This window comes from Antechinus flavipes, chromosome 1, assembly GCF_016432865.1.
Source record: "Antechinus flavipes isolate AdamAnt ecotype Samford, QLD, Australia chromosome 1, AdamAnt_v2, whole genome shotgun sequence".
NCBI lineage: Eukaryota > Metazoa > Chordata > Mammalia > Dasyuromorphia > Dasyuridae > Antechinus > Antechinus flavipes.
In genome coordinates, this window is record NC_067398.1 from 494,095,597 (window position 1) to 494,118,989 (window position 23,393).

The window sequence follows — 23,393 nt, forward strand, 5'->3', positions numbered from 1 at the left end:
TAACACAGCCTAAGATTGGGTTAGTTTTTTTTGTCTGATATATCACATTTTTTTATTATAGCTTTTTTTTTTTTCAAAATACATGCAAAGATAAATTTAAACATTCACCCTTGCAAAATCTTGTGTTCCAAATTTTTCTCACTCCTTTCCCTACATCCCCTTACCTATACAGCAAGTAATTCAATATATATTAAACATGTGCTGTTCTTCTATACGTATTTCTACATTTATAATGCTGCACAAGAAAAATCAATCAAAAAGGAAAAAGATGAGAAAAAAAAGACAAGCCAACAACAAAAAAGGTGAAAATACTATGTTGTGATCCATATTCAATTCTTCTAGTTCTTTGTGGATACAGGTGGCTGTCTCCATCACAAGTCTATTGGAATTGGCCTGAATCATTGTTGAAAAGAGCCATGTTCATCCGAGTTGATCATCACATAATCTTGTTGCTGCATTTCACTCTCACTCTCATAACTCATGTTTTTAGTCACTGAAGCCCTCAGATCTTTTTTTTTTCCAGTGATATTTTATTTTTCTAATTACAAGGAAAGATAATTTTCTGCATTCTTTTTTTTTCTCAGTAGTATTTTATTTTTCCAAATACCTGTAAAAATAGTTTTCAACATTCATTTTTTTTATTATAGCTTTTTATTTACAAGATATATGCATAGGTAATTTTTCAGCATTGACAGTTGCAAATCCTTTTGACCCAACTTTTTCCCTCCTTCCCCCTACCCCTTCCCTTAGATGGCAGGTTGACCAATACATGTTAAGTATGTTAAAGTATAGTTAAGTACAATATATGTATACATGTCCAAACAGTTATTTTGCTGTATAAAAAGAGTCGGACTTTGAAATAGTATACAATTAACCTGTGAAGGAAATCAAAAATGCAGGCAGACAAAAATAGAGGGATTGAGTGGTTCATAGTCATCTCCCAGAGTTCTTTCCCTGGGTATAGCTGGTTCAGTTCATTACTGCTCCATTGGAACTGATTTGGTTCATCTCGTTGTTGAAGAGGGCCACGTCCATCAGAATTGATCATCATATAGTATTGTTGTTGAAGTATATAATGATCTCCTTGTCCTGCTCATTTCACTCAGCATCAGTTCGTGTAAGTCTCTCCAGGCCTTTCTGAAATCATGCTGCTAGTCATTTCTTACAGAACAATAATATTCCATAATATTCATATGTCACAATTTATTCAGCCATTCTCCAATTGATGGGTATCCACTCAGTTTCCAGTTTCTGGCCACTACAAAGAGGGCTGCCACAAACATTCTTGTACATACAGGTCCCTTTCCCTTTTTTAAAATCTCTTTGGGATATAAGCCCAGTAGTAACACTGCTGGATCAGAGGGTATGCACAGTTTGATAGCTTTTTGAGCATAGTTCCAAAGTGCTCTCTAGAGTGGCTCGATGTGTTCACAATTCCACCAACAAGGTATCAGTGTCCCAGTTTTCCCACAACTCCTCCACTATTCCGTATTATCTTTCCCTGTCATTCTAACCAATCGACAGGTGTGTAGTGATATCTCAGAGTTGTCTTAATTTGCATTTCTCTGATTAATAATGACTTGTAACATCTTTTCATATGGCTAGAAATAGTTTCAGTTTCTTCATCTGAGAATTGTTCCTATTCTTTGACCAATTAATCAATTGGAGAATGGCTTGATTTCTTATAGATTAGAGTCAATTCTCTATATATTTTGGAAATGAGGCCTTTATTAGAGCCTTTGACTGTAAAAATGTTTTCCCAGTTTATTGCTTTCCTTCTAATCCTGTCTGCATTAGTTTTGTTTGTACAAAACCTTTTTAATTTGATATAATCAAATTTTTCTATTTTGTGATTAATAATGATCTCTAGTTCTTCTTTGGTCATAAATTCCTTCCTCTTCCATGGATCTGAGAGGTAAACTATCCTTTGCTCTTCCAATTTATTTATAATCTCATTCTTTATGCCTAGATCATGAACCCATTTTGACCTTATCTTGATGTATGGTGTTAAGTGTGGGTCAGTGCCTAGTTTCTGCTATACTAATTTCCAATTTTCCCAGCAATTTTTGTCAGACAGTGACTTCTTATCCCAAAAACAGGGGTCTTTGGGTTTGTCAAACATTAGATTATTAAAGTTATTGGTTATTTTGTCCTTTGAACCTAACCTATTACACTGATCAACTAGTCTATTTCTTAGCCAATATCAAATGGTTTTGGTAACCACTGCTTTATAATATAATTTTAGATCTGATACAACTAGGCCACCTTCATTTGATTTTTTTCATTAATTCCCTTGAAATTCTTGACCTTTTGTTTTTCCATATGAAGTTTGTTGTTCTTTTTTCTAGATCATTAAAATAGTTTTTTGGGAGTCTGATGGTTATAGTGCTAAATAAATAGATTAGTTTAAGTAGTATTGTCATCTTTATTATATTTGCTTGCCCAATTCAAGAACATTTAATATTTTTCCAATTAGTTAGATCTGACTTTATTTGTTTGGAAAGAGTTTTGTAGTTTTGCTCATATAGTTTCTAATTTTCCCTTGGCAGATGGATTCTTAAATATTTTATACTGTCAGTAGTTATTTTAAATGGAATTTCTCTTTGTAATTCTAACTGTTGGATTTTGTTAGTGATATATAAGAATACTGATGAATTATGTGGGTTTATTTTGTATCCTGTAACTTTGCTAAAGGTGTGGATTATTTCTAATAGCTTTTTAGTAGAATCTCTGGGGTTCTCTAAGTATACCATCCTATCATCAACAAAGAGTGATAATTTGGTTTCCTCCTTACCTACTCTAATTCCTTTAATTTCTTTCTCAGCTCTTATTGCTGAAGCTAGCATTTCTAATACAATATAGAATAGTAATGGTGATAGTGGGCAACCTTGTTGCACTCCTGATCTTATTGGGAATGGTTCCAGTTTATCCCCATTGCATATGATGCTTACTGATGGTTTTTAATAGATGCTACTGATTATTTTAAGGAAAAGGCCATTTATTCCTGTTCTCTCAAGTGTTTTTAATAGGAATGGATGTTGGATTTTATCAAATGCTTTTTCTGCATCTATTGAGATGATCATATGGTTTTTGTTAATTTGGTTATTAATATGGTCAGTTATACTAATAGTTTTCCTAATATTGAACCAGCCCTGCATTCCTGGTATAAATCCTACTTGATCATGGTGTATTATCCTTGGGATGATTTTCTGTAGTCTTTTTGCTAATATCTTTGTTTAAGATTTTAGCATCAATATTCATTAGGGAGATTGGTCCATAATTTTCTTTCTCTCTTTTCAACCTAGCTGATTTAGGTATCAGTACCATGTCTGTGTCATAAAAGGAATTTGGTAGGACTCCTTTCATTCCCTATTTTTTCAAAGAGTTTATATAGCATTGGGGCTAATTGTTCTTTAAATGTTTGGTAGAATTCACATGTAAATCTATCTGCTCCTGGCAATTTTTTCTTAGGGAGTTGATTAATGGCTTATTCTATTTCTTTTTCTGAGATGGGACTATTTAAGCAATTTACTTCCTCCTCTGTTAATCTGGGGAGCCTATATTTTTGAAGTTAGTCACCCATTTCACTTAAGTTATCAAATTTATTGGCATTCAACATTCACTTTTGTAAGGTTTGTATTCCAAATCTTTTCTCTCTCCTTCTCTTAACTCCTTCTTCCCCAGGACAACAAGCAGTCTGACTTAAGTTATACATATACAATGTTTTTTAACATATTTCCATATTTGTCATGTTGTGCAAGAAAAATCAGACCAAAAGAGAAAAAACACAAGAAAAAGAAAAAAAAAAAAAAAAACGGTGAAAATACTATGTATGTTTCAATCCACATTCAATCTACACAGTTCTCTCTTTGAATGTGAATGGCATTTTCCATCCCAAGTCTATAGGAATTGTCTTGGATCACTGCATTGCTAAGAACCACTAAATTTCTCATAATTTGTCATCACAATCTTGATGTTACTCTGTACAGTGTACAGTGTTCCCTTGATTCTGTTCGCTGCATTAAGCATTATCATCATTCATTTTTGTAAGATTTAGAGTTCCAAATTTTTTTCTCCATCCCTTACCTTCCCGAGCAAGCAACCTGATATGTTATACATGTACAATTATTTTAACAATTATTTCCATATTAGTCATGTTGTGAAAGAAAAATCAGAACAAAAGAGGAAAGTCATGAGAGAAACAAATAAACAAAGAGGCAGAAGGTCAAAGTAAATACTTCAATCTGCATTCAGTCTCCATAGTTCTCTTTTTGGTTATAAATAGCAGTTTTCCATCCCAAGTATATTGGAATCATCTTGAATCATTGTATTGCTGAGAAGAGCTAAGTCTATCATTACATAATCTTGCTATTACTATATACAGTATTCTGGTTCAGATCATTCTTATAGATGGTTTTTATTTAAACATCCTTCTATCAAGTTCAGAACCTGAAAAGGGGAAGTTAATTTTAAAAACATATATATTTATTTTTATTCCTTGCTTAAAACACCAAACAAAATGTGTATTCCACATAGTAGAACAGAAAAAGAACATTCCATCATGTTGAACTTCTCTTTTTAAATAAATATATGTTCATCTTGAAACTTTCAAAGTTGCCCTGCTTGTCTATGTTTCTTTGTAACTTTTCTTCTCTTCATTAAAAAAAAAGTCTCAGTGGTCCTCCTTTCCTTTCCCTTATTATCCCTAGTTATATTCACCTTTCCCATTTGCCCATTTAAACAATTCCCTTCTTCATCTTGAGAGTGTCAGTTTTCTCTCAAGAGATGGGTAGCAAGTTTTATGAATCTTCTGTCCAAAAATATGTCTTATTATTCATCTTAAGGGTGTCAGTTCTCTATCAAGAAGTGGTGAATAGCAACTTTTCTCAGTTTGACAACATAATTGATCATTGCATTGATCAGAGTTCACAGATCTTTTAAAGATGTGCTTCTTTGTGATGTTTGTTTCACTCTGCATCAGTTACATAGTCTTTCCAGGTCTCTTTACACCATCTCTTTTTTTTTTTTTTTTTTTTGGTCATTTCTTAAAGTAATATTACATTATAATCACCTACCATGATTTGTTTAGTCATCCCCCTTCATTTCTAGTTCTTTGCTACTACAAAATACTGATATAATTTTTTTTGTAAATATAAGTCCATTTTCTCTTTATTTTATTTTTTTTAAATAACTTTTTATTGATAGAACGCATGCCAGGGTAATTTTTTACAGCATTATCCCTTGCATTCATTTCTGTTCCGATTTTTCCCCTCCCTTCCTCCACCCCTTCCCCCAGATGGCAAGCAGTCCTTTACATGTTGAATGGGTTACAGTATATCCTAGATACAATATATGTGTGCAGAACCGAACAGTTTTCTTGTTGCACAGGGAGAATTGAATTCAGATGTTATAAATAACCCGGGAAGAAAAACAAAAATGCAAGCAGTTTATATTCATTTCCCAGTGGTCTTTTTCTGGGTGTAGCTGCTTCTGTCCATCTTTGATCAATTAAAGCTCTCTTTATCGAAGAGATCCACTTCCATCAGAATACATCCTCAAACAGTATTGTTGAGGTATATAATGATCTCCTGGTTCTGCTCATTTCACTTAGCATCAATTCAAGTAAGTCTCGCCAGTCCTCTCTGTATTCATCCTGCTGGTCATTCCTTACAGAACAATAATATTCCATAACATTCATATACCACAATTTACTCAACCATTCTCCAATTGATGGACATCCTTTCGTTTTCCAGCTTCTAGCCACTACAAACAGGGCTGCCACAAACATTTTGGCACATACAGGTCCCTTTCCTTTCTTTAGTATCTCTTTGGGGTATAAGCCCAGTAGAAACACTGCTGGATCAAAGGGTATGCACAGTTTGATAATCCATTTTCTCTTTAAAAAAACCCTTTAGGTATTTATATCTAGTAGTGCTATGTTTGTTCAACACATATGTATATACAGTTGAATGACTTTTGGGGGCATAGTTCCAAACTGTTTTGGAAAGGCTAGATCCAATTCATAGATTCACCAGCTAGAGTATACTGTTTTTCTGCACTTTCCTTTTTTTTTTTTTTTTTTGTCATTTTGCCATTTTGTGGATATGGACCAGAACTTAAAACTTGTTTTAATTTACATTTTTCTAATGTGTAATTCTATTTACATGTTTTTGATTATTAATGATTTCTTCCAAGGAACCATTTCTTGTGACAAAGTATTTTTTTTTAGGGGAAAGGAGAAAATCATAACAGGTGATGGATACATTGTACAAGTTTTCAGACTTTTTTCAGTGTGCAACTGCTGTTAATCTCCTACCTCCAGGAAGGGTAGAGTAGGGGTTGTTTTTTTTATCTTTCTTCATGTCATGCTTGACCTTTATAATTGTGTGTGTGGGGTGTGTGTGTGTGTGTGTGTGTGTGTGTGTGTGTGTGTATGTATGTGTATCTGTCTTGGGATCCCACTTACACTGCTGCCTCTCTGGTTCATGCTTTCATCATTCCACATGATGTACTGCAGTCATTTCCTAATTTATCTCTGAGCTTCAAGTCTTTCCCTTTCTCACCTACCAGAATCATGGTTTCTGATGATACTCTAATACCAGTGAGCTCAAATATAAACTTTTTGGCATTTAAATTCTTCCTAACCTGCCCCATTTCTTACACTTTCCCCACACTTTATTCCAAATGTTCCTCAACATGACCCTTTCTTTTTCATCTCCCTCTTTTATGCTGGGCTCCTCCAGGCTTGGAAGACTCTGACTTTGAACCTCTTAGTTTTTTTCCTGGTTTCCTTCAAGATTCAAGTAAGCCTCTACCTTCTAAAGAGATATTTCTTTGAACCCACCATTTGTACCTTCATCTCTTTAGTCTAGATGTATCCTGTGGTTACCTAGAACATATTGTCTCCTTCATTAGAATGTATCCTCCTTGATGGTAGGACTATGTTTTATAAACTCTCTGTATCTCTCAGTGTTTGTCACAGTGCCAGTCAAACATAATAAATGCTTATTGACTAACTGACTCCTTTTTAAGTGCAATCTAGAATTGCATCCTAGTGGATTTATCTGTATACTTCACAAAAAACTTTATGGGCCAAGAATTTCAAGAGAAGAGATTGCAAATTCTGAATTTAGTAGTCCAAAATGGAACATGTGGAAAATTTTCATATGGATAAATTGAGTGCTGAAGATATTTATTTGGTTAGAGTTATGTATATTTTGTAATATTTTTTAGCCTTTGAAAAACAGGTTAGTTTATTTAAAAATTTTTGTTGACATTTTTAATTTCATTCATTGGCATAATTATTTTCAGTATCTTTTTTCCCTTTCCCTCTCCATCCCAAATGTTCTCAAGGAACATTTCATATAATAAATAATATAAATAAATGATTCTTATATATTTTTAGGAAAAGGGGTAAAGTCAGTACAAATGATGGACACATTGTACATGTTCTCAGATTTTTTCAGTGTATAATGTGTTAACCTCCCACCTCCAGGAAGGTAGATTAGGGATGTCTTCTCATCTCTCTTTGTTCATTCATTCATTGATTTTATAATTTTGTTACATACTTTTTGATTTTGGGTTGTTATTTTTTTCATTTACATTGTAATTATCATGCATATTTTTTCTTGGCTTTGCTCATTTTACTCTGTATCACATTATATAAATCTTTCCATGCTTCTCTGTATTTATTTTAACATGGTAGTTTTACTTGTATGGGAATTAATAATTTTAAGTTAATTCCTAAATTCTACTATTATATGCAGCTAATTTTGACCTTGGCCTTCATTTGGAGTATCTACTTGAAACATCTCTCTTACCTCTTTTTGTTTTTTTGTCTGCCAATAGCATTATGTTTTATTATTTACTTCCTCACTAAGCCATTGTTACAATATCTTAGCAGTTTTTCCTTTGCTTGTTTTTTTCAGTTTATAGCAAATTTAGAATAGCATATAATTTCCCCCTCTATAGTAATCATAAGTAATTTCTATTTTATTTTTTGGATTTAGGCAGTCTGGAAGCCTGTCCTTATATCTGTATCTTTCTCTCACGCTGGAACAAATGTTTGAGATTTCCTTAGGGGCACACATTTGAAATGTTTCCAATGAGTGCAGAATACAGAGTTAATTCATGGACTTTGCATGCTTACCCTTGATGATTTAATAAACCATAATGTTAACTAAATATTTTAGTCAGCCATAATGTTTACTAAATATTTTAGTCACTGTGATATTTTGTTTTCAAAATTCATTGAAAATGCAATCACTTTAGCATTATTTTCAAGTATTATTAAAGTTATATATATATATCTTTCTTCCCTCTCCTCTTCTGTCCTTTTAATTTGAAGGATTTTTAAATCCTTAGAGGCTCTTTAGCTATAAAGACTGATTGGATTGTTTCTAAAGAGTTTTCTCAATTTTCTAGGCTTCTGAAAATCTCAATCTATGTAGGGAAAAAATCATTTTTAAACTTCATTTCATGTAAAAGACTGATTGGAACATTGATCAAATACTGTTAGCACAGTATGTTTTAATATTCCATTCTGATACAGCTAACAATCATGTTGTATAGTTCTTAATTGTTTGAAAGGTGTTTCAAATGATTGTTAAGGCCTGTTTTAAGCAAATATTTGAAGATAAGTATTCATGAAAATATTTCCCTTTAAGCATGTCATTCTTTTGTTTTTATTCATGCTACTCTTTTTAAGTGTTAATTCATCTATGTAAGGACCTTATTAAATTGTACTTTAAACAAGTCATTAGTTTTATAAAATTAAGGGCTTTCTTTATAGTCTAGAACAGTAATTCTCAGTTTGTGATTCAGGCAACCTAAAGATCTCCAACACACTTTTAGGGAATTTACAAATTCAAAACTGTTCATATTAATTGTAAGACATTTCAATTTCTGTAATAGTAAATTCAAATTCTAAGATATAAATAGTCCTAATATAGTAACAATACTAATACAGTAAAATTCTACTCCTAATGGCAAATTCTATTGCTAACATAGTAAATATTATTCAAAATTTTAAAAAAGCTCTTTAACAGGGGGTTGAAATCCTTAATTTTTAAAAGAGTATAAAGGGACCCTGAGAGCCAAACATTTGTTTTAGAGTACTTCTCTTACATAATATAGTTAGATTTTCAGGTTAGCTTTAAGAATATTTATATAAAATATATGGTAATTTCTTTATAATTTTTTTAATCAAATGTGATATAAATGATTGTGCCTTATTTAAAAAAAAACTCATTAATTTGAGATAAAGCATCAATCAGTAAAGGTTTTCCATATTAATATATTAAGGATTATTATTTTGAGAAACATGTTAAAAATTCTAAAACACAAGTTAGAACTTGATTTTCAAAAAATAATAATTGGGACTCAAACTGTGATTTCATTGCTATGGGAAACTTCCAGGTATGGGAATTCCCTAATCCACTGCAGATTGGTACTTTTCTTTGTAGCTTTTAGTCTTCAAGAATTGCCCAGAACATTAGGAGGTTAAGTGAATTGCCCAAAATCAAACAATTTGTATGTCAGAAGTACAACTTGAACCCATGTCTTCCTGACTTTATTTTTTTGTTCACTAATTTAGAAAGCAAAAAAACTCTTTAAAAAGAAGAGAATATTGCTGAAATTTCATGTCTGTAGGAATTAGAGTATACTTGGTAATTCCAGAAATTAAAAAAAAAAATTACATAGATGATAGCATAATTGTGTTCTTAAAAATTCTAAAATATTTAATACTTGATATTACATTCTCTATAATTGTTTATACATAGGCAGCAGTTTTTATTTTGTTAATGATATTTCAACATAATTATTTTCCTTTAATCTTATACATTTAGACTACCAAAGAGGCCTGTGACAGAAAAATAAGTTAAAAACTCTTATATTAATGGCATAACATCTTAGGCAAAACATCTGAAATTGGATTGCAATTGATTTATATTGGTTTATGGATTGATATAGATGTTTTGTGGCAAAGTCTTATATTAATTTTTTTCAGAGTTGAGGTGATATCACTTATGTCATAATAGTCCTTTACAAATTATTACAGCACAACTTTAAAATAATTTTGGGTAGGGTTATAAACTTTTGTGATGGTTTTAACTATTTCTGTAGTTGCCCAAACTGGTTGACTTCATATTTTCCTAGAAATGTCACTTGATCTCTGGGAGTTCAGTCTGTTTAGGTGTAAATTTTCAGCTGAATAATGACACAGAATGTGGAATCTTAAAATTGTGATTTAGTTGAAACTGTGGAGCTAGAAAGGACCCTGAATAGCGGCCAGGCACCAGATATCTTTCATGTGACATTGTCTCCTACTAATACATAATGGGGCAAAAATAGCAGTAGAGGCAGGAGAAGAAGAAAAGTGTAAAAAGATCTCATCTTAGGAAGACAGCTTTTCTGAGGATTTTGGATTTTCTGGGTTGTGTGTGTTTGCTTTGGTGAGTGTGGGTATCCTTGTGTGCATTGTATATTCCTCAAGACATTCTGTTGATTCAGACTGTGTAACCATGCTATTGAGCACCTAGAATTTCTGCCACAATGAGCCTCTCTCGAGGTCAGCAGTAGTGATGTCCTTGAGCAAGAGTACCCTCAAAAGTACACTTTTTTCTTTTCGACTTTGTTTTACTTTGGTGGTATCACAGATTGGAGTGCCCTGACATCTTGTATTTGAATTCACCAAATCAAGGCTTCGTTTTGTGAAATGTTTGTAATTATTCTAGCAAGCAAAATTTATTCTGGAACTCTTTTAGTACACACTGATTATAATAGTTATTTGGGACTATATTATACTTTGTCTTTCGTAATCAGTTTTTTTTTTATGTGTATATCTTTTTATCACCACATTTAGACTTGTAAGCTCTTTGAAAACAGAGGCCATGACTTATATTTATTTGTATCCCTCAGAAAGTTCAACACAGTGCCTTACACATAGACGCTTAATAAATATTAGTTGATTTTTCTCATTGCTTGAAATGGTGCCCTCCACAACTATCTTATCTTCTATTATTCTCACCCATTAGTCTTCCCTAAAGGATCTCAGTGACCTCAATAATATTCTCTTATTCTTTTACTATCTAAGGGCTACAGTTGGACTAGGAGGCTATATATCTGTTGTCTCCTATTCTTATTATATGGTTTGTCAGCTTTCTTTTCTGTAAGACATTAATGCCATTTTGTGATAATTCACACCGCTAATATACTGCAGCTGACTTACACTCTTTTACTACTCTCCTTCTTTCCATTACTCCTATTTGTCATTTTGATTCTTCAGAGATAATCAGGTTCCATGATTTAAAGCCACATAGTGTTTCTGAGAGAAACCCAGCATTAAAGTAAAGAGTTCAAAATTTGGAGCTGCAGACAATTTGAGATTACTTCACAAATGTGATCCAGTCTAACATTTTATTTAATTTTGGACCCATTTTACTGTCCATTTTTAGTACCTGTCTAAAGTATGTGTGTACATTTTTATGTTACTTATGTTTGATATCTAGACATAGAAAGATTATAGACTTAGGCCATCCTGACTCTAACACCAGCTATGTATCATTCTGCCTTCTCAGGGTATATACATATATAGATATGGCTGGTTTGGCCTCTTGATCTGCCTTTCAGATTCTAGACCATGTGCATTTTCACCTCTTTTGCTTTGAAACTGTATCTAATTAAATTAATATTTTTCATATTGCATGAATTTCGTTGAAAACATTTTATGGTGTACTAAAGCTTATTGAAATTAGTCAGACTTCCTCTCTAGAAAGAAGCACCAATGACCACTCACTTCATTAGGATTTTTTTTTTTAGTACATACTTTGTACAGGATATCTTCTGTGATTTGAATTACTAAGCCCGTCTGGTGGGTATTCCTGTAATTCATACCTTGATTGTTGGCAGCATTTAGCAGATTATTGAAAAAGTTATCTCCATTCACTAGCACAGCAGAGTCACAATGGAGCAGTGACCTTGGTCAGAGTTTCCAGATTGAAAAGAGTACTTGTGGTCACTTATAAACCATTGCACATTACAGGACCACAGTAAGCATACCCCTCTCTGGATCATAGAACCTTGGAAGTGCCAATAACTTACAGGTCCCAAGAATTACTCCTGAAAATATTTATAGAAAAAATCTGAAACTTGGGATACTGCTCCTTGAGAAGCAGAATTCCACTTTAACATAGTTAAAAGTCAAGAAATAGACTGGAAAATGAACAAACAACAATAAAAAAAATTCTGACCATAGAAAATTAGTATGGTGACCGGGATGATCAAAACACACTTAGAAGACAAGTCAAATTTTCTGCATCCAAAGCCTTCAGGAAAAATATTAATTGGTTTCAAGCCATAAAAGAGATCAAAAAGGATTTTTTTTTAAATCAAGTAAGGGAAGTAGAGGAAAAATTGGGAAGAGAAATGAGAGTGAAAAACAAAATCATAAAAAAGAACCAGCAGCTTGGTAAAAGAGGCACAAAAATCCAATGAAGAGAAGAAAGCCTTGAAAAGCAGAATTGCCCAAATGGAAAAAGAGATGCAAAAACCCACTGAAGAAAATATTTAAGTTAAAATTGGGCCAGCAGAAGCTAATGACTTTATAAAACATCAAGAAATCAAAACAAACAAAAAACAAAACCAAAGGAATGAATAAATAAAATATACAATATCTCATTGGAAAAGCAACTGACTTGTAAAATACATCTACAAGAAATAATTTAAAAATTTTTGAACTAATAATTAAAGTTATGACAAAAAAAAGAGACTAGGCATCATCTTTCAAGAAATTATCAATGAAAGGTTTCCTGTTACTCTAGAAGCAGAGGCTAAAATAAAAATTGAAAGAATCTATTGATTAATTCCTAAAAGAGATCCCAAAATGAAAATTCCTAGGAATATTTATTCAAATTCCAGAACCTCTAAATCAAGGAGCAAGTAGCCAAAAAGAAGCAATTCAAGTATCACATAGCCATGGTCAGCATAGCACAAGATTTAGTAGTTACTACATTAAGACTCAAAGGACTTGGAATATAATATTTCGGAGGGCAAAAGAGCTAGAATTACCACCAAGAATCAATTACCTAGCAAAACTGAGTCCAATCATTCTGAGAGAAAAATGGACATTCAGTGAAATATAGGACTTTGAAGCACTCCTGATGAAAAGATAGAAGCTAAATAGAAAATTTGACTTTCTATAGTTAGTAGAAAGCTTCAATAGAAGCATAAAAAGATAAACATAAAAAAGAAATCTTAAGAGACTTGATAATGTTAAATTGCTTATATTCTGACATGGGAAGAGAATATTTATAACTCCTAAAAACTTTCTTGAGGCAACTAAGATTACACAGTGGATAAGAACACTGGCCCCAGAATCAGCAGGAGCTGAGTTCAAATTTGGTTTCAGACACTTAACACTTCTTAGCAGTGTGACCTGGTCAAGTCACTTAACCCAGATTGACTTGCTAAAAAACAAACAAACAATTTTCTCATTATTATGGCAGCTTGAAGGAATATACATTAACCAAAAAGTAGAGCTATGTATTTGAATGTGATATGATTATCTAAGAAAATAAATTAATTAAGGAATGAGATGCACAGGGAGAAAGGGAAAGGAAGAGGTAGAGATATGTTATATCTGACATAAATAGAGACCTAAAAGAGATTTTACAGTGGAGAGGGAAGGAGTGGGCTTAATAGGGAAAATATGATATAGGGAAAATACATCATGGGCAATCATTAATGATAAAAAAAATCTACTTTGAGTTTCTCTGGTAAAGACTTCATTTCTCAAATATATGGAAAATGGAATCAAATTTATAGAAATAAGAGCCGTTCCTCGGTTGATAAATGGTCAAAGGAGATGAACAGGCAGTTTTTAGACAAAGTTATCAAAGCTGTCTATAGCCATATGAAAAAAAAAATTCTCTCAATTACTATTGATGAAAGAAATCTAAATTAAAATAACTCTGAGCTACTACTTTAAACCTGTCAAATTAGTGAATATAACAGAAAAGGAAAATGACAAATGTTGGAAGGGATGTGGGAAAAATCAAATACTAATGTACTGTTGATGAAGTGGTTTAGTTTCTGGGGAGCAATTTGGAACTATGCCTAAAGAGATATGAAATTACATATACCCTTTGATTAAGCAATACTAATTATATATATGTATGTGTGTGAATGTTTGCCTATATACATATATACATACATACATACATACACACACACACACACACACACACACACATATCCTCAAAAGAGTAAAAGAAAAGAAAATGGACCTCCATATACAAAAACATATAGCAGCTCTTTTTAGTGGTGGCAAATAATTGGAATTCCATCAATTGGAGAATGACTTAACAAGTTGTTATTTATGATTATGATGGAATACTATTGTGCTTTAAAAAATGATGAGAAAGTATGCTTTCTGAAAAACCTTGAAAGATTTACATGAACTGATGCAAAACTAAATGAACAGAACCAGCAGAATATTTTACATAGTAATAGCAATATTACTTGATGATCTTCTATGAATAACTTAGCTATTCTCAGTAACACAGTGATTCAAGACAATTGTGTAGAACTTATGATAAAAAATTGTTGTCCTCCAGACAAAGAACTGGTAAAGTCTGAAAGCAAATCAAAGATACATTTTCTTTATTTTTTTATTTTGAAGTCTGGAGAGATAATTCTTAAAAAGATTTTTTTATAGAGGTGAGAAAGTTGGCAGATGATTCAGCAGATCCTGATTTGTCTCTCTTTTGTTTATTGTGGGAAGAATACCATCCTTGTCCTTTATTATTCTTTTGGAATCTTTTTTTTTTTTTGTTATTTTTATCTTGAACATAAATCCCCAATTGCCTTTAAAATTATGTTATCACTAGCATGCTTTTCTTCCTTGACTAACTGCTACAATGGATGATGAAGCAGAAATTCTCTTAAATAGCTCCATATCAGAAGTAGCTATATCTTTGTCAGAGGTCATATTTGCACTCTGAGGCATATAGAGGGGAACAAACATATGCATTGTTATACCATAGGTTATCTCAAATCGTTTATTATATACTTATTGTGGTGAACACATAGGTTAGAGCACTTGGGTACTTGCAAAGATTATTTAAGAAGTAATATCAAACTCAAATATTGATCTAGAAACCCATAAATTAACATCATCTATATTGTATTTTTATGTATTTTATTAAACATTTCTCAATTACATTTTAATCTAGTTCTACCCAACACTCAGGGGAAATTTTGATGCTTTTGGTTTAGATAACTGGTGAAATTTTGATACTTCTGGTTTAGATAACCCATGGACACTGCTTTTTTGGGGATTGTACTGTAGTATGAGGATAAGAAACAGACAACAAATATTATAATAGAAATAATACACTATAATTGTGTTTGGGTGTTGCAAAATAAATTGTTGTGTGAATTCTGAAGGGAGGGAAAGGTCATTTTAGTGGAAAAACAATGGGAAAGGAAACAACATGGCTTATGATGTCCTTAAAATAGTCTTTGTGCAAATAAGATCATTTAAGAGATTTAGGCTCAAAACATACATGTACTATTGTCCAGCTACTAATTTTATTTTTTGCTAGATTATAGTGCTAAAAATTAATGAAGCATATACAGCATCTTATTTTAGCACTATAAATTTTGGAAGAATAAAACTAATAGGGAAGAAGACAAGGGGATAGCAGAAAATGTCATATTCCTACTAAGGAATTGGGAGTGAATTCTTTGATTAAAAAAATACACTTGAAGTGCATATTAATGATTTTTTACTACTAGAACTATTCCCAAATGATAATTTCATAAATCAACTTTCATTCTAACAAAAACTTAGTAATTCTCAATTTTTTAAGTTCATAATAATTTTTTTTAAGTTCATAGGGATTCAGAAAAATTGCCCTGTCTAGGAATAATGGATAAAGGACTTAGTTAAATATTCTGAATATTTGGCCCCACAGGGGGCCAGCAACCTCCTAGTTCTAAGGCTGGAGAGAGGCTTGAGTGATAAAAAGCTCAGAAGAAACCTACAAAAAAAAAAGACTTCTGATGTGATGAATAGAATTATGCCATAGCGTAGTCCTTTTTGTACTACGGGAGTGTGGTGGCCTTAGAATGTTCCTTCTCGTACAACATCTCATCATCATTGGAATATTGTTAGAAATATTGGTACTACTCTTATTAAAAGGAGAAGGGTAGAGTGGAAGTGGAATCACATGATTATCCCGGAGGTTAGTAGGAACGCAGAACTGAGAGACTTTAGGAAAGTCACTGAACCTTTTTGGCATTTTATTTGTAAAAGGTAGGCTACTTTAAAGGGTTTTTTTTTTTTTTTTTTTATAAAGGATCTAAGAAGATAATTCATCTACTAAGTGCTTTACTATTTGGGCATACAAAGACAAAAATAAAACAGTCCCTACCTTCGAGGAATTTAAAATCTCCTGGGGGAAATCTGGTATGTCCACAAGCAAGTAAATACAAAGTATATACAGAGTGACTAGTAGTAATAAGTAATTAATAACGAACTAATGGAGAAAATCAACAAACATTTTTTAAAAAGTTTCAAACCTCTTTACACATTTTACATAAGCTTGAATTTTATCTAGATTGCTGTAACTAAGATTAAATATAGATTTTTGCATTTAGAATGTATTTAATATTAGAATTAATTTCTTGTCTTTATCATTTGTTCTATAAATTCAAGCAGAGCTTAATGCTTTGTAGAATGTTAGCTTTTTATTTACACTGTATAGATTCTCTGAAATCCCTGTAAGGGAAGTTAACAAGTTGTCTCAAGCTGTCTCAAGGACAGAATAGTCTACTAGAGTTTCAGAGTTTGGTTCATTGAGGGAGGTATCTGTTGTTTCTTGAAGTAGCATCAAAGATCTAGTCATTAACATGCACCTGCTCTACTACAGATTCAGAGTCTGAACAGTCCATAAGTAGATTGGAAACAGTAACAGCACGTTCATTTGAAGAGAGGAGAGAACATTTGAACGATAGAAAAAGCAGAATGTCTGAAGGAAAGGATTGTGGTGGTGGAGATTCCCTGTCCAATGGCATCAAAAAACACAGGTAGGATGATCTATTTTAATATAAAATAGTTGTGAATTTTGTGGTGTGGAAAAAAATTGTTTGGATTCAATAAAAATATTTTCTTTTTCTAAATCTTCCCTCTGCCTCGGGTGCTTAATGTGCCATTGCTTTTCAAATTGCTTTTTCTTCTGTCTGCTTAAGAGAAGTATGTAGAAATTAAGGGGATAAGGCACAAATTTTTTATCTTTTCCATTTGTTTAAGCAAACTACTTTGCAGACAACCTATAAATGCTTCAGTTGCCTTTCTCAGACTTGTCTAAATGTGCCTACTGAATTTGATGCTGGGTTCTTTTTTTTCATCATACATCTTTTATGACGATGCCTTCTATTGCTATTTTAGTTTCCAGTCATTTGATCTTCTTGTTGATTTTATTAAGAATGAATGGTAATATTGCCAGCCTGATGACACAAGTTTAAGCAAAGACAATTTAATAAGAACCACTCTTTGCTGCACACGTCCAATTTACATTGCCTAATAAACTTAGTCCATTTTTTATCCCCTTGATAGTTTAGTCAGAGACTTTGTAGAGTTAATGAGATGTTATAGACACCACTGTTCTCCAGTTTCAGATTAGAGGTATAAGACAGTTCAATATGCAAATGTCACATTAATATCACAAATTATTAGTGTTTAAAATTAGTAAGAAATTGATTTCATGTAGTAAATGACATTTCTCTGTTGGGGAAGAAAAACTACTATACAGTAGATTTTTTTTGCTTGGTTTTCCAGTGCTTTTCCTTAATTTAGCGATGACAGGGAGAGGCCCCACTATGGAACAAAGGAAAATATGCCCAATTTATATATAGTTAGAGGACCTGAATTTAAGTCTCAGCTTTTCCCCTTGTGACCTCAGTGACATTGTATAAGGCACTGAATCTCTTGGCCTCAGTTTCTCATCTGTAAAATGAAAAAGTTGGAATACATGGAATACATGATCCCTTTTAGCTCAAAATCTCTGATCTTAATCATTATCTTAATTACAGTATAACTTGGACAAATCACTTTCTTTCCATGATGATTTTTAGGAAAGAGTAAAGAGAAGTGTGTCAATTCAATTCATAAGTTTTAGGAGCTCTCTGATTTCTACCATTGCCTCAGTGGAAAGAAATTTGAGGAAAAAACAATCTACTTACATATTTCATTAGCATGCATATCTTTTTCCTTTAAAATCTCCAAATATTTACTCTGATAATATCATGGATTGGTTAAGTTGTCAAAGGTTCTTTTTTTCAGTTATAAGACATTCATATGTTTTGGCTACACATGTATAACCTATATCAAATTGCTTACCTTCTCAAGGTAGGGGGAAGGGAGAAAGAGAGAATTTGGAGCTCAGAATTTTTACAAACAAAATAGCAAAATAAAAAGATGTGGAGAGGGGGTAAAGATATGCCCCAAACTTGCCAGTGATAAGAGATTTTCACTAAAAGAAAATCCACATTTATAATTTCTTCTGTGATGACTTTGGGTAACAACTGTGGACTCCTTTGACTGCTTTGTGAACATAGGACTGAATGTGCACTCTCCAAGGATGACATTTATCCACAAACATAGTAGATTATTTAAAAAGGAATGTTAAACTTTGACTCCTTGACAAAAAATTATTAACCATATCAGTTCAATGAAATAATGTATGTGAATGTACTTTGAGAGGTACAAGTATGATGATGTCAGTGTAAATAGCATTGAAAAGTGGCATAAAATAGATTTGTTTTGTTCTTTTTCTGAGATAGGATATACTGTGTAGTATGTCTGACTAAGATCACACAGAACATTTGCAGCATTGGGCTGTCTTATCACAAACTTCTTTATCCTGCCTTCATGTAGTCTTCATTTTGTTCTTTTTAAAGTGTTTTATTGGTACTTTCTGCAGTTTTCTTTTTCTTTTTTCTTTTTTTGAGGGGTTTAGGGGGGAGAAGGGATAGACATTTCATACCAGACCTTTCTTCCCTTTCCCAGAGAGCGCTTCCATATAACCAAGAAACTTGTTGGGCAGCGACTACCTCTGAAAGACTAGAATATATACTGCTCCCATAACTTACTATCTTTCTAAGAAGAAAAGCTGCTTGACAATCAGTGCTCTCCAGAAATGGGGTGAGCAGTCTCAAGTAGCAGAGTCCCCTCCCTGGAGCTTGTTAAACAGATGCTGGATAGTGGTTGAGACAGTTGGGGAGTTTCCAAGGGGATAGAAAAGAGGGAAATAGACAACAATGATAACTGTGAATGTAAAGAAGCAGAATCCAACAAAAGTTACTTAAGACATTACACACACACGAAGATTCTCACAGAATTAAAATAAGGGGACAGAATAAAATCTATGTTGTTTCAGAAGGGATACATAAGCAAGAAAATTACATTATGCTTAAAGGCACTACTGATTATGAATCAGTGTCAATTCTTAATATATATGTACTGAATATAATTGCTAGGAAAAATTAATTGAATTTCAAGGAGAAATAGACAGCAAAGAGTGAGGGACTTTACTTAATGTAGTCCATTCAGACTTAGGTAAGTCCTCCCCGCCCCAAAGAAAAAAAGTTAAAAACTTGAATAGAATTTAAAAGATGATAATTGATAAATAGAAAAAGAAATGAATTCAAAAATTCTTGGCTGCGCATAGTATCTTTTCGAGTTTTTCCTTATTCCAATCCATCTTCCACTCAGTCACCAAAGTGATTTTCCTAAAGTACAGGTCCAACCATGTTACATAACTAGTATCAATAAACTCCAGTGGCTCATTTCCAGTATGTAATACAAAATGCTCTGGAATTCAAAGCCCTTCATATACTAGTGCCCTATTAAATTTCAGTCTTTTTACACCTTACTCTCCAAATAAGTATTCTTTGATTCAGTGACTCCTGATTAATCCATGAACAAGACACTACACCTCTTGACACTTTCTCTGGCTATTCCCCATAACTGGAATGTTCTCCCTTGTCTGTTCTACCTACTGATCTTCCTGGCTTCCTTGAAAGGTAAAAACCTTTTCTTTTACCTGAAGTCTTCCCTCTCCCCTCTCTTATTTCCCTGTTAATTATTTCCTATTTAACCTGTATTACACCTTGCTTTGTAGATATTTGCTTACATGTCTCCAGTAGGCTTTAAGTTCTTCTTCTTGTATCCCCAGCCCTTAGCACAGTTCCTGGCACAGAGGAAAAATTTAATTGATAGTTCAGGAGAGATAGCTTGGGAAAGAATTGAAGGATTGAGAGTTGGGAGGTTACAGTGTAAATAAAAGCAGAGGGACATGTGGGAAGTTAATAGTTTATAGTCAGATAAGAAGATGTAAGAATTGTTTAACTTTGAAGTGGTACCTCTGTGGGCAAGGACAAGACCTAGGATATAACTATTTTGTATGTTCCTGAGATGTAATGGAAGAGTAGGTCATAGGAAATGAGCAGATTGAGGAACTAAGTGGTTCTGAAGGAAGAGTTAATATGCATGCTGAGAACCTCTAGTACGAGGGCAAGAGTTGGGGAGGAGAGGAAAAAGGTGAGTCATATGCCAAACTTGTTGAGAAGGAAAGAAGTTGCATAGAGGTCTGCATAGGGTTTTGATTGGGTAGAAACATGAATCTCAAAGGAATATAGGTTAAGTGACAATGGGGAGCAAGAAGTTATTGATTCCCTCATCTCAACCAGTAAGTTGAGGGAAATGAGTAAAGGTGTAACCAACAATGAAAAGGGTGACCAGGGAAGCTGTGTCATCAGGGGGTACCAAATTTCTGTAATAACTAGATGGATTTAGGATGAAGAGGAGTCCATTACCTGTGGAACAAGTATTCTAAGAGGCACAGTGGAAGGGTTGGCTGGTGTTTGGTTGTAACTACAGGGTGAGAGAGGATTAAATTAGATGGGAATAAGGAATTAGATAGGAGGGAAGGGAAATAGGGGTTAGATGGTGACTTAGAGGTTTCAGAAGCCCTGAAATATGTAAAGTATGACAGGTATGAGAATGTTCCTGATTGAGCAAAAGGTAACACTCCCTTTTCCAAAGCAGGCTGGAGATTGGATTGGAGACAAATGTAGTACCAAAGGAAGGAATATTTGTTCATTTTGTTACTTCTTGTCTCTCTAAAGCCTGGATATTAGACAAGAAGTGGTACAGCAGGGAAAGAAAATCTAGGTCTCCACTTTCCTCTTCCTCTTCCCACAAGGGACAAGTCAAGCAGGAGCAGGAGATAGAAGACCTAACGCCAAAGAGAAGATTGATCCTTCTCTTTTCTCCTTCCCTAAGGTAATAAAAGTGTTAGGACTTAACCCATACCAAACTATAGGAAACACCACCAATAGAACTTTATAGAGTCATCAATAATTACTTTTGCAAGGTAACCCTTCATACAATCATCTAGTTACCTTTATGTAATCATCTAGTTACCTGACAACATGCTTCAGATCAGAAGTTTCTCCAATATTTTACAAAGCTATTAGGGATTCACTGAAAGAATATGTAATTGAAATGCAAAGTTTAAAGTTTTGATTTCAAAGTGGAGGAGAAATGTAGAAGGACTCAACAACTTTACTGAGAATAACTGGTCCAAATCACTTACTTCTAGCTTATTAATATATTACTATGCCTTAATATTATATTGAATTAATACTTGATTTCATAAGCAAGAGGAACTAATGGTATGATAATTCTCTCCATCAGTAAAACGTTTTATGATTTATTAGACACATAAGTCCAAACCTAAGATAGAAAAAGAGGAACTGATGTATTCAGAGTGCCACAGCGGGTAAAAAGGTAGGATTTTAACCCAGGTCCAAGTCCGGCACTCTTTTCATTATATCTCATTGCCTTGAAACAGAGTAACTAAACTAATATTTAGTTAAATTACATTTTTAGTTCCTCAGTTTTCTATATAGACCATTATCATAGAAATAATATTTCAGTTCACATTTAAATAGAACTTTATGATTTACAAAACACTTGTCATAACCATCCTGTGAACTGGATTAGTTTTAAATATTATTTCCAGATTACTGATGAGGAAATTGATAATCAAAGAGATTAAGTTACTTGCTTAGTGTTTACATGGTTAGTTACTTTTAGAGTCATAATTTGAACACAAGTCTCCTCTGTCAAAATCCAGAATTTAGGTTGGCAAGATTTATTCTGCACTGTCACACTGATCCCTACCCCAAAATTTTATATTCTTTTAGGAAAACTCAAATTTTTTTCATGATTTTTAAAATATGTTCCATGTATTTTTACAATTTGCATAGCTTATCTTTCATTTTAAAGTACAAGGAGTATCTGTCCTTTTTCATAATCCACATATTTTTTCCTATCTTTGATGAAGTCACAAAGATATCATCTGATTGTTTGTAATGACAACAGCAGATTAAAATCCTAGGACATAGGTCATTAAATTGCTGACTCAAAACAACAAGAACAAAACCAGGAAGTATTTTAAGTGTTCTGGAATTTTTTTTTTTACAATTTTGATTTGGCATATCAAAAGATATCGGAGCTAGTGCTTAATTAATTGTTTATCTCTGAACACAGATGAATTTTTAAAAATAAAGATGGGGTGGGAGATAAGGAGAGATAATTTAAAAGCCTCTTTTATTGAAACAGGCATTTTATCATTTTACATTTTCCTTGGTTGTCTTGGATTTTTCTTTTCACTTGTACCAAACTGAATTTGATCCATGGTCCAGATTGATGGTCAACAAATTAATAATGGGCTACTATAACAATGGACTCAGATCAAGACTAAATACAATCCTTAGGAAAGCCTTCAAAAGATAATTTATACAGAGGAAAAATATATTAATTAGGCAACTGGACTATAACTAATATATAAGTAATTCTTTTCTGGCATTATTTTGAAGCACTTGCCAAATAGCCAACACACCCAAATAAAAAAAGCAAAAAAAAACAAAACAAAACCCTGAAACAAAACAAAACAAAACTCTTTCCAGGAGATAACAAGTAGAATTGGGGATGGATTCTTGGTTGTGGAAAGAAACCCAATAGTACAATGAGAAACTTGGGGGCATTATGTCAAAAGAGAAAAGAACAACAATAAAATTTTAATTCTCCTAATAAAAAACAAGTGGCAAAGCAGGTAAGAGGTCTGGATAAGCACTCAAGAAGACTTGTATTTAAACCCTGTTTCAGATGCATACTGAGCAAGTTTCTTTAACTTCTCAGCCTCCGTTTTCTCAACTGCAAAATCAGAATAATAACAATACTTATTTCTCAGGATGGTTGTGAGGATGTGACAAGAAGCTAGTGGCAGCTGGCATTTACTAGTGCTTTAAGGTTTGCTAAG

General features: G+C 33.0%; 1 protein-coding gene across 3 annotated transcripts in view; it reads left to right on the forward strand.

Annotated features, from left to right (window-relative positions):
• OSBPL1A (oxysterol binding protein like 1A) overlaps positions 1 to 23,393 on the forward strand; it is a 298,973-nt gene that overhangs the window by 201,871 nt on the left and 73,709 nt on the right. For all 3 annotated transcript variants that reach the window (XM_051970326.1, XM_051970327.1, XM_051970328.1), the window contains one exon: positions 16,935 to 17,091. In XM_051970326.1, coding sequence (XP_051826286.1) covers positions 16,935 to 17,091 — 157 coding nt within the window. The remainder of the gene's footprint in view (positions 1 to 16,934; positions 17,092 to 23,393) is intronic.